This window comes from Balaenoptera physalus, assembly GCF_965194825.1.
Source record: "Balaenoptera physalus genome assembly, chromosome: 9".
NCBI classification, from domain to species: Eukaryota; Metazoa; Chordata; class Mammalia; order Artiodactyla; family Balaenopteridae; genus Balaenoptera; species Balaenoptera physalus.
The window spans coordinates 107,888,423-107,901,607 of NC_138888.1; the positions used below are offsets into that span (position 1 = coordinate 107,888,423).

The 13,185-nt window shown below is 37.6% G+C and overlaps 1 protein-coding gene across 1 annotated transcript in view; it reads left to right on the plus strand.

Moving 5' to 3' along the window:
* Positions 1-10,245, plus strand: part of LGSN (lengsin, lens protein with glutamine synthetase domain) — a 68,364-nt gene extending 58,119 nt beyond the window's left edge. Inside the window, exons 4-5 of the mRNA XM_082474308.1 lie at positions 978-1,144; positions 3,307-10,245. Coding sequence (XP_082330434.1) covers positions 978-1,144; positions 3,307-4,506 — 1,367 coding nt within the window. The 3' untranslated portion in view covers positions 4,507-10,245. The remainder of the gene's footprint in view (positions 1-977; positions 1,145-3,306) is intronic.
* The last annotated feature ends 2,940 nt before the right edge of the window (positions 10,246-13,185 follow it).

A 13,185-nucleotide genomic window follows, 5' to 3' on the forward strand; every position in this document is an offset into this window, starting at 1 on the left:
GGATTTGTAGGGAGGCAGATGAGCTTCAGTGTTTGTGCTGAATGACTACAATCTGCTGCATCTCCTAAAAGTCAGACAGTAGCCAACATCTATGATGTGTACTGTGTTCCTGATCCTTCTCTACGCTTTAGATACATTCAGTCATTTTATGGCATTAAGCCACCCACCGAGAATCAAAAGGTCTGGGTTCCAGTTTCAATTTTAGTGATGGACTGAGAGCATGATTCAGGGAACCTGGTTGTACTTCTCTGGGACTTAAGCTACTGAGTTGGTTGAATTAGATGTTATCTCCAGTCTCTTCTAACTCTAGAGTTTTAGAATTTGTAGACTATCTTAAAAGTCTTGAAAAAAACTTTTAAAAAAGTTTTCTAGTTTTTTAAAATAGAGTACTCAGTCTAGATTTTTCATCTCCTATACTCTCATTCTTGAAAAACACTTTTATATGCTCATTTATACAAATTTTAAATTTGACAGAGATGTAGATGTCTTAGATTCAGATGCCATTATAAAGATATAAAGCCCTTTTGGCAAAGAAAATGAAACAAAAAAGCAAACCCACAGAAAATAAAAACAAGCAAATAATTTTACCTTTAATCATACAGGAACTTTTTATTTGGGTAAAACCAGTTAGTTCAAGAAGCTCAAAGTCTTTTCGATGATACTCATCTATATACAGCCTTATATGGTGCCAAAGCAGTGATGTAAATATATTCTAATTTCCATAAGCAAAGACATTTTCAGTAAGTGCTTACATATAATATTGCTATTTACTTAAGCAAATAGAGTTAACCTTCACCTCGTCCCAGGTGATAATCTCTTAGACTGTTTAGAGACAATGTTCTCAGGAATAAGCCAAAGACATGGAAACATATGATGCTTTTGTTAATGATCATAATGACTAATTCACTATTCTCTAGCCTCATTTTACTTCGCAGTTCATCATGATCTAATGATTTAGACCATTTTTTATTTTACAGATAACACCAGGGACATCACTCAAATTCCTACTGCACCTCAACTCTCCTCTAGAATGAAACACATTAAAGAACAGATGACCAAAAATCACCTTCAGTTTGTGCGATTTGAAGCAACAGACCTCCATGGTGTGTCCAGGTCTAAGAGTATCCCTGCACACTTTTTCCAAGTGAGTTTTGCAAGTAGAGTTATGATTGAATATAATTTCATTCAATTCATTTACAAGCAAATGGTCCTTATTGCTCTTTCTTATTTTATTGTAATCTATATAGCAATTCTAGTTGAAAACCAATCATTCATTTTGTTTCTTCCCTTGCCACTCCCCAGACACATTATTGTTCCCCTAAGAGCTGAATGTGTACTTTCAGCTCCCAAACAGCAATTCATTTACCCAATATAAATATAAAACTAATTAAAACTGGTAATTTTCATCCTTCTGCCTTGAATAATTTCACTCCTTTTTTCTCTTATTGCAATTATGAAGATTATAATTTGTTTGATATGAGAAAATTACAACAGAAGACCCAGGAGTAAATACAAAGAGAAAAAAAAAGATTAAATAGAATTTGCTAGATAAAAAGCATATCCCTTTTAGCTTCTAATTCTGATAAGAATATATCCTATTTTTGTTGGATGACAATAAATATTATTAAGTTCTCAAAAATAGTGATATCAAGAAATACAATATTTTTAGATATGTTTTGAGATTTTCTGAGTATTTTTCAGTTTATGTCATGTATTGACTTTAATAACTGACTTACTGTGTTACTGAAACATCATTTCTTAGGAAGGGACATCAGTATTATATACAAAAGTATGAAAATTAAGCATCCTCTAAGATTATTGTTTAAATATATCTTACTTATTACTTCAACATCAAATTGTAATTTTTCTCATTTGCTTTATATTGGGAAAAACTGGGCATCTTCAAAACACTTTTTAAAGAATTCCAAAAGATTCAAATCTGTTTCTTCAAAAATTCTTTAGATCTGCCTGCACACACACACACACACACACACACACACACACACGATGTTTATGTATATAGGTCCTTGAGTAGGTTGAAAATTAAGCAGGCGCTGAATAAACAGTGCTTGACTTACTCAACTTTACTACTGGCAAAAGCAGATTTGTATCATCCAGGTCAAATGGCACTTGGAAATGTGCAGAGATGGTGGAGAACAAAGGAGGAAGTGGCTCACCGGCACCTGCAGCAGAGTCGCTTCTGCAAGCATCAGCCCCTCCTCGTTAGCCACGCTGTTTGAGATTTGAAAGTAATATAACAACCAATTTGGCTTGCAGAATGTGAGTAGGTTTTGTTAACCTCACGGTGTTCACTGACATCATAGGAACCAAACTTTACAGTCAGCTTTTTCTCCACCCATTAATGGAAACGTCAACACATGAAACCTTATTGATATTCCTACTACACAATTTCTACATTTTTGTGTGTCTGTTCAACTTTATAACTTCATTATTTCCATGTTATATGGCACATAGAAAAGTTAAATAAAGCTAAATCCATTGAACCCAAGAGGTATTTGACTAGAAAATGCCTTAGCAATCATCTATTCTAACACTTCTGTTTCACAGATATGGAGGTTGAGGCACATAACATAGTTCTGTGACCTGCTTAACTTCACACAAGGAATTAATGACAGAGTTAGGACTGCTGACTTGAAGGCTGCAACATTTTGGAAACTATAACATAGGTCCACATTCACGGGCAAGGTTTCTGGAACTCTGAGCCTGTGAGGTACTTTGTTCGTTAGTGGGTTGTAAAGGTGAGTGAAGAGAGAAGTGCAGCGGTCAGCAGTCCTGGCTCCTCTGTCCTGTGTGTCCCGGGTGTGACAACAGTCAACTCTCTGAGAAAGAGTGAGAATTCTTTACTGTAGACTTTGGAGAGTCAGTTACCTGTGGGGATTACAATAGAATAAGCCAAAATAAAGGTTTATCTGAAGTGTTAGCCACTATGCCACACAATAAAAAGTGCTTTAAAAATACTTTTGGTTATGAGCAGTTCAAATAATTCTGTTAGGTTTTACCTTTGTCATTTGCTATAGATATTTTCTTTATCATTATAGCTTTTCTTTATGAGTGCTGTTTTCATGAACATGAGCATATAGAGTCTCCAAGGCTAAAGCTATTAAGATTTGTTTATAAATTACCTTGGGGAGTTTTATTTTAAACTATCTAAAATTTATCTGATATTAAGCTAGCTTTAACAAACAGATGTTAAACATTTTTTCTCATTCTCCCACTCCCACCCCCCACCTTTTTGTTTGTTTTCAAGTTTCAAAACTTGATTGCTCTATCCTTTAACTTCTTTAGGAAAAAGTGATCCATGGCGTTTGCATGCCCCGAGGTTATCTTGAATTGATACCAAATCCTAAGGACAAGGAAGTGGATCACATAAGAGCAACATGTTTTAATAGTGACATAGTCCTGATGCCAGAGCTATCGACCTTCAGAGTTTTGCCGTGGGCCGAGAGGACCGCAAGGGTGATCTGTGACACGTTCACTGTGACTGGCGAGCCTCTGCTGACTTCCCCAAGGCACATCGCAAAGAGGCAGCTGAGCCGGCTGCAGGACTCTGGTTTCTCCCTGTTCTCTGCCTTCATCTATGATTTTTGCATTTTTGGTGTACCTGAAATCATCAATTCAAAGACCATATCTCTTCCTGCTTCAGCATTGCTAAATGATCACGACCAGCCCTTCATCCAGGAACTCGTGGATGGTTTGTATCACACTGGGGCCAATGTTGAGAGCTTTTCCTCCTCTACCAGGCCTGGCCAGATGGAAATCTGCTTTCTGCCCGAATTTGGCATCAGTTCAGCTGATAATGCATTTACCTTTAGAACAGCTGTCAAAGAAGTGGCAAGGAAATATAATTACATCACTAGCTTTTTCATCGAGACTGGATTCTGCAATTCAGGAATTTTGTCTCATAGCCTCTGGGATGTCGATGGAAAGAAAAACATGTTCTGTAGCAGTTCTGGAATTGAGCAGCTCACGATCACTGGGAAAAAATGGTTGGCAGGTCTCTTGAAGCACTCTGCTGCTCTCAGCTGCTTGATGGCTCCTGCTGCTAGCTGCCGGAGGCGCTATTTCAAGGAGAGTAAAGACCTGAAGGGGAGTGTGCCGACAACGTGGGCATACAACGATAACAGCTGTGCTTTTAATATCAAGTGCCATGGCGAGAAAGGCGCCAGAATAGAAAATAAACTGGGCTCAGCCACGGCAAACCCTTACCTGGTGCTGGCCGCCACTGTGGCTGCAGGCTTGGATGGACTTCAGAGAAACGATGGTGTTTTGGCTGCTCCACAGGACAGCACAGACCTTCATCCATCCAAACTTTCTGAGATCCCTTTGAAACTAGAAGATGCCCTCATGGCACTGGAGGAAGATCAATGTCTGAGACAGGCTCTAGGGGAAACTTTTATTCGATATTTTGTTGCCATGAAGAAATATGAGTTGGAAACTGAAGAAACAGATGCTGAGAGAAATAAATTCTTAGAGTATTTTATTTAGTGTGAAACCCTTAACTATTCCTTTAGCGATGTGAGTTTTACTTAAGTAGTTGATCTGCCAGGAAGAAAAGATTGGATTTTTGCAACAACAACAAGACTACAAATGCTTTCTCTCTTTTTTGTCCCCATGGAGTATTTGACAGATGAAGTGGGGTTGCTGAGAGGATTCTGATTCAGAAACAAACAATAAAGTTGTGGTGCAGCTGTGACATGAAAACCCACCAAACCTTGTCACTCGGTGGTCATTGCCTCTGCGTATGTTGACCTAGATACGAATATTCAGTTTTGTGGGAGCAACAAATATATTCACACAATTAAAAAGACTTAAGAATTAGAATGCAAAATTTAAATGACTAAAAAAAACGAAATAATTTCAATTATACACATAGGTTGTGACTGCCAGGAAAATAAAGATATTCGCTAATATAATCTCACTCATCAAGGCATTCTGAGGGCCTATTTTGCAAGCATCATTGTAATGCCTCTAAAGGATTTAATTAAGTTTTACAAAAATGTGTCATGATGACAAGTTAGCAGAAGTTTTCACATATGTCCCTTCTCTTTCTACCCTTTGTCACCAGATCCTAAAAGGCCAAGGAATTTCAAGGCTGTAATGTCCACAAGAAACAAATGCACAAGAAATAGATTTTGAGCTGGGAACAATGAGGTCAAATATTTAAAAGTAGTGAAAATGTTTCTTTCAACAGTATCTCATATAGAAGCAGAATTCATAAAATACAGATGGAATGGGGATGGGTCGCGGTGGCTGGGCTCTTCCTGGTTTGTACCAGTCTTTGAAACTGGAGATTTCAAAGATACCTCTAGTGCTTTGTGGAGCGTGAGAACAACTGCCTTGATAACCAGGGCAATGCTTTCAGCTAAAATTGTCTTTAAATTACTGAGTCTCCTGCCCACAGAAGTTGGTATCTCCCCAGAGAATCTTAAATGTTCTAGACGTTTGTGTGAATGAGATACTGTTGTAACTATCACCAAAGTTTAGCTTCCTTTGGGAGGAAATTCAAAATCCACTTACTAGCAAATAAAAACCCTATTCCACTGCTTAGAATCAAATAGGAGATTTTATGTTCAATTAAAACCAACTGTGGTCTCAGTTGAGAGAGCAAACACACAGGCACAGGATTAGAATATGGCTCAGATCCTCCTAATTCAAATCCATGGTACTCAGTAGCTTTAATACTGAAAGTCAGCCCATCTTCTTCTAATTGCTCACCCTCTTTCCTTTGAGCAGGAGAAGTATGTTTGGATACATAAGAATAAGATTTTTTGGGTGGATTAAGGGGTAGAGAGAATGGTAGTGTAGGGTGTGTGGAGAAGGAAAGGAAAATGCAAGAACACTCCAGAGAATGAAACCCCACGCATTGTATGGGGGAGGAGCTTACTGATTGTCTCCCTGTCTTTATTCTCCCCTCCATTCTCAATAGTGACATATAAACGTGTCTGGGGTTTCATTGTGGCCGAGTGTGGTGGTGTTATTAGGTTCAGGCCAAAGAAATGCAAGTTGAAATGTTGTATGGAAGCTCTAGGAAACTTCCTTCAAGGACAGATTCTCCATTCCCCGTCCTTTCCCCATCCTTCTGCCCTCACCTTCCTGCCGACTAACCTGCAGGTGATATGGCTAGAGTGACGCACTGAGGAATGGAGCTACACAGGGTAGTAATGGGGTGGATGTTTTGTCCTGTGGGCAGAGCACGCTTTGCCCACATTCAGATTTTTACTTCTATCTCCTTTAAGGCACTGTGAGTTTGGGTCTTTGTTACTTGGACAAAAGTCACCTTTCTTGCTTGTGTGTGAGTGTGATTGTATGTGTGTGTGTGCATGTGTGTGTGTGTGCGTGTGTGTGTGTGTTTGTGTGTGTGTCTAAGTGTGTGGGGGGAAAATTTGAGGGATTTGGGGCTGAAAGAATAAAGGTAAAAGAACCAGTGAAAGATCACCTCCTCAACCTTTCTATTATAGGGGAATCTGAATTAGAGGGATTCACACATGCAAAAAAGTTACATTGTCACCCACCCTAACAGAGCTGTATAGACCTGTACAACAAAGAGTGTTGCCCACCCTTCAGTTCTACAAAGATTGAGTCTTTAGCCACTGCAGTCACTGACCAACAGTGTACCCCAGAAGGAATTCAGGATGAAAAACAGGATGAAACGTGCTTTGGAAAAACAGGCCTTTAGACAGTTAGATGCATATCTGAGGAAGAATTTTAATGAACCCAGATTCTTGTATCTTCCCATGCATAGAAAAGCACTAAAATCATTAACTGAACTACCTGTTCATTGTGACTAGAGGTAATCTTTTACTGAGATGTATGCTTGGTTGACTGCACTTATTCCTTACCCCAAAGTCATGTATATCCTGGCTCCTTCCCTACCTCTTTGGAACACTTCCTCAGAGCTGTCTGAGAGACTGTCTCCCAGGCTATAGTCCACAGTAAGACCCTGAATAAAACTTAAACTCACAGATGTTACATTGTGCCTTTTTCTTTCAGACCCCTTATGCAGCTCATGGGCCTTCATGAAACATGTCTAATACTTTGGCTTAGTTTTACCACAATGTGTAAAAGATAGCATAAAAACTCTGTTAATCAAGGTGTTTGTAGCCTTTTTGTCTCCTAGAATATGATATTAGCACAATAACTTAAAAAAAACACAATATTCAGGATGGCAGCGTGAGGGAATTATGTAACTGGGAACATTATCATCGGTGTTCAGTATACAGTAGTGAGTTGACAGAAAATATTCAGCCATGTGTTACCAATCGGTTTATAATATAAATCGGTGTGGCAGTCTTCACAGAGATTTCCTTTAGGGTGTGCTGATGTATATATTCTTGTTTTTTAAGGCAAACCAAAAATAAACATTGGCTAAGAAACTTCAGAGCTAAAGAAAAATTGGAGTAGACATACAAATTCTGTTGTATGTTTCTTTCCTATTTATCTGTTCACAGGCTTTTTATTTTTGAAGGGACTTTCTCTGATGCTTCTACTGTCTTAGTCTAGGTTAAGAGGGCCAGGCAGTCATTCAACAGCATTTATTGGACATCTGTTGTGTGCTAAGCCTTCTGCTGGAACTCACAGTTCCAGGGGAGACCAAGACAAATATGAGCAGACAATGAAAGGGTTTTGGATCTGTGTATGTTAAACAGAACAGCAAGAATTTTTTGTAGCCCTAATACTGAAAAAACTACTTAGAAGGCTGCGCTTTGGCTTGAAAAGGATGTTTTATGAATCTCTTCACGAAATTACTCCTTTGTTTTCAATTACTATAATTGTTCTAATCAAAGATTAGAGGAAAATGTGATTACTGAATTTAAGGCTGGTTATTAAGTGAGTACACATAAGAAGTATAAATTAAAGACTATAATAAGGCAAGAAAATAAATATCAGTATCATAGTAGGAAGCTTCTGTTTTCAAGGACATTTTATGATCTAAAATTTCATTTTACAGTGATTGTCTGAATAAAAACGAAGCTTGAAATAATTACTTGAGGGCAATGAGAGATTTAAAGACTTTAATATGAATAAAAATTGAAAGCACACAGTAAAGTCTGAACTTATCAGGGACACATAACAGTCTACTGACATATCTTCAGTCAACTGTTTGACAAAATAGGTTACCAATATATTTGTAATATGGGTATTATGGGGCAATACCTTTAATCTTGGGTTTCCTATTACAGGTGTTAAAACTTGTATCTCTAAATGTTACATATGTGCACTATGTCTTGTATCTTCCCTGTTAAAGCTCTTCTCATGTTGCCTATAATTAGTAGTTTACATGACAGATTTTCTAATTAGAATGTGAGTTCCAAAAAGGAAGGGCACAGATCTTATTCATATTTATATTTTTTATTCCTTGCAGATATTCTGAAATTCAATAACTGTTTAACCAATCGATTGATCAAGCAGCTTATATGCTATAGGCATAATACAGTTCTATAGTATAGTATAATACTCTCACACACATGCACATGCCCAGAGAGAGTGAGAAATAAAGATGGGGACCACTGAAAGAATCAGTGATTTGTGGTTTGTTATTGGCCCTAAAATTTCTGCAATTAGATGAACTTCTTTAGCTTCCTCTGTTGTCAGAAACTCATGTGTAAACACTATTTGATCAGCTTGATGGGTATCATAAAAAACAGAGATCAGGGTGGAATAGTCATGCTTATTTGCCGAGCAGAACCCTTCAATGGCTTCCTTATGTTTGTGGAATTTCCCTCCTTTTGTCTCCTGTCTTGCAAGGTAGAAGTCAGAACCTCACCTTTCCAGTTTCTCTCACAGCTATGGTGCAAAGACTGTCAATCAGATGCAATCATTCAACCTTTGTGGACTCCATTCTGGGTAAGCCTGAGGGAGGCCACAGTGGCAAGAGTCCCAGGGGCAGCATCTTTGGACTCTTGTCACTCTGGCCTCCCTCAGGCTTACCCAGGGGTAATGTTTCCATAATGTTACAGAAACATTAACTGCATTATGTGATGCGTGAAATTAATCCAGGTTTTTTTTTTTTAACATCTTTATTGGAATATAATTGCTTTACAATGGTGTGTTAGTTTCTGCTTTATAACAAAGTGAATCAGCTATACATATACATATATCCGCATATCTCCTCCCTCTTGCGTCTCCATCTCCCTCCCACCCTCCCTATCCCACCCCTCTAGGTGGTCACAAAGCACCGAGCTGGATTACTCTGCCCGTGGTGGTCGCTTAGGGCCTCTCGGAGAAGTCAGACTTACCCTCCAAACCTGATTTTCTGACCTTCCCAGATTCTGTGAATTATCTAATATCTTTTAATACATTCCTTTTCAGCTTAAGCTAGCTAGAATTTGCAAAAAGAATCCTGACTGAAAACAGTTTATAAAAGGACACAGAAAGAGCAAGACACTTTGATATGGGGGAAGGGGGAAAGCAGGGAGTGCTCTTTGATCAGAAAAGTAGGAACAAGTTAATGTTTATATTAGATGTAGATTTGTACCAGTTTATTAAGCTATATCACACTGGTGCTTTCTCATTCGCTGCCTTATTTGATGCTCCCTACAATTTCATGAGAATAGTATGCTCACTATTTTAATAGGAAGAGATGTAAGACTCAAAGAATTTAAGTGTGGAGACAATTGGCAGGTGAATCCAGGCCCCAGCCTTTGAGTCTCACGGTCTCCGTGCTACACACCAAAACACCATTCACTGTAGAGTTCCAGCAGAGTCACTAAAAAGAATGTTATGTTTCAATTTCAATTTTAAGGCTCCTGGGCACCAACAGGTAGGTGCTTTTGCTAGATAACTAAATAATTGGACCTTTTCTTTTTTGTTAATATGTACTTCAATTTAAAGTAGTTTCACCAAGTTTTATTCAATGTGTTTGACTACAAACAAATCTCAGCAAACCAGATGTGGGATTGTTCAAGTAATAGCTATCTGCCAGCTACTCCACACAGGCCAGAAAATCTCATCAAAAAGGAAGATCATGCTATAACAGCATTTATATTACATTCAGAACTTTTCTCAGAGAAGAATAGTAATTTAAGCCATAAAATTTTTTATCATTTTTTGGAATATAAAAATACCTGGTTGAAATCCCTAAGTCCCTGGGATTTAAACTGAAATTATTTTGTTCCATCTTCAGAAATCTTCTTTGACAAGAAGTCTGCATTCACTGAGAGCATAACAAATTTGATACTTCTCTATGTCTGCTTAAGGAATAACACATAAGAACGTACATTGATTTTTTTTTTTTTTTTAATTTTATTTATTTATTTTATTTTTGGCTGTGTTGGGTCTTTGTTTCTGTGCGAGGGCTTTCTCTAGTTGTGGCAAGTGGGGGCCACTCTTCATCGCGGTGCGCGGGCCTCTCACTATTGCAGCCTCTCTTGTTGCGGAGCACAGGCTCCAGATGCGCAGGCTCAGTAGTTGTGGCTCACGGGCCTAGTTGCTCCACGGCATGTGGGATCTTCCCAGACCAGGGCTCGAACCCGTGTCCCCTGCATTAGCAGGCAGATTCTCAACCACTGCGCCACCAGGGAAGTCCCACATTGATGTTTTTTAAAAAACAGGCAGCTTACCTGAAAGGAAAAGGTATAAATTAAAGTGAAAAGAGAATTGACTAGAACCTAGCACACATGAGAGTTTTTTTCTTTTCTTTCCTTTTTAGAGTTTTTCCTTTTAAGGTCAATATGATCAGTTGATTCATCACCAATCATCAGGAGAATGCATAGCAAAATCACAATGAGATATCACTTCACACCTGTCAGAATGACCATTATCAAAAAGGCAACAAATAACAAATGTTGGCAAGGATACAGAGAAAAGGAAATCCTCATGCATTGTTGGCGGGAATGTAAATCGGTGCAGCTATTGTGGAAAACAATATGGAGATTCCTCAATAAATTAAGAATAGAACTACCTTATGATCCAGCAATTCCACTCTTGGGTATTTTTCCAAAGAAAATGAAAACATGAATTTGGAAAGATATATGCACCCCTATGTTCATTACAGCATTATTTGTAAATAGCTTGGCTACTTGTAAATAGCCAAGATATGGAAGCAACCTAAGTGCCCATGAATAGATGAATAGATATAGAAGATGTGGTATATATATACAATGGGATGTTACTCAGCCATAATAAAGAATGAAATCTTACCATTTGTGACAACATGGATGGACCTAGAAGGTATAATTCTAAGTGAAAAAAATCAGACAAAGACAAATCCTGTATGATTTAACTTATATGTGAAATTTAAAAACAAAAAACAAATGAACAAACATAACTAAACAGAATCAGAGTTATAGATACAGAGAACAAACAGATGGTGGCCAAAAGGGAGAAGAAGTGGGGGCTTGAGAGAAATAGGTGAGGGAGATTAAGAGGTACAAACTTCCAGTTGCAAAATAAATAATTCATGAGTATGAAGTGTACAGTGTAGGAGATATAATCAATAACTATTTAATATCTTAGTATGGTGACATATCATAACTAGAGTTATCATGATGATCATTTTGAAATGTACAGAAATATTGAATCACTATGTTGTGTACCTGGAACTAATGTCATGCTGTAGGTCAATTATACTTGAAAAATAAACAATGTATTAAAATACTAATAACATATGCATTTACAATCACATGGCTTACATGTGAATATATTTAAGTCAACAGATATTAAGTACAGGCTCAATATCAGTGGGGAGAGGAGAGAGGAGCATTGAAAATATATAATATTACTGACATCTATGGGTATATTCAAGAGCCATTAGAAATATGAAACTATGGAAACATTACATGCATTATGGGATGCCTGAAATTAATCCAGGTTTTAAAAATTCTGGATTAGTCTACAATGCATTTGGAATAAATAGTCTGAAAAGGACTACAAAAGAAATATTTACTATTTAACAAACCATGAAAGGATAAAAAAAAAAATCTACTATAATTTGTTACTTATTTGGAGGTTTATGTAAATGAATCAGATTATAAAAACCTCTAAAACATCTAAAAATTAAATAAATTCTACAAAGAGCTAAATTTATTTCTTTATTTTTTTAACATCTTTATTGGAGTATAATTGCTTTACAATGGTGTGTTAGTTTTTGCTTTATAACAAAATGAATCAGTTATACATATACATATGTCCCCATATCTCTTTCCTCTTGCGTCTCCTTCCCTCCCACCCTCCCTATCCCGCCCCTCTAGGTGGTCACAAAGCGCTGAGCTGATCTCCCTGTGCTATGCGTCTGCTTCCTACTAGATATCTATTTTACATTTGGTAGTGTATATATGTCCATACCACTCCCTCACTTTGTCCCAGTTTACCCTTCCCCTTCCCCCTGTATCCTCAAGTCCATTCTCTAGTAGGTCTGTGTCTTTATTCTCATCTTGCCCCTAGGTTCTTCATGACATTTTTTTTTTAGATTCCATATATATGTGTTAGCATACGGTATTTGTTTTTCTCTTTCTGACTTACTTCACTCTGTATGACAGACTCTAACTCCATCCACCTCACTACAAATACCTCCATTTCGTTTCTTTTTATGGCTGAGTAATATTCCATTGTATATATGTACCACATCTTCTTTATCCATTCATCTGTCAATGGACACTTAGGTTGCTTCCATGTCCTGGCTATTGTAAAAAAGCTGCAATGAACATTGTGGTACATGACTCTTTTTGAATTATGGTTTTCTCAGGGTATATGCCCAGTAGTGGGATTGCTGGGTCGTATGGTAGTTCTATTTGTAGTTTTTTAAGGAACCTCCATACTGTTCTCCATAGTGGCCGTATCAATTTACATTCCCACCAAGAGTGCAAAAGGGTTCCCTTTTCTCCACACCCTCTCCAGCTTTTATTGTTTGTAGATTTTTTGATGATGGCCATTCTGACTGGTGTGAGATGATATCTCATTGTAGTTTTGATTTGCATTTCTCTAATGATTAATGATGTTGAGCATCTTTCATGTGTTTGTTGACAATCTGTATATCTTCTTAAGAGAAATGTCTATTTAGGTCTTCTGCCCATTTTTGGATTGGGTTGTTTCTTTTTTTGATGTTGAGCTGAATGGGCCGCTTGTAAATTTTGGAGATTAATCCTTTGTCAGTTGCTTCATTTGCAACTATTTTCTCCCATTCTGAGGGTTGTTTTTTGTTCTTGTTTATGGTTTCCTTTGCTGTGC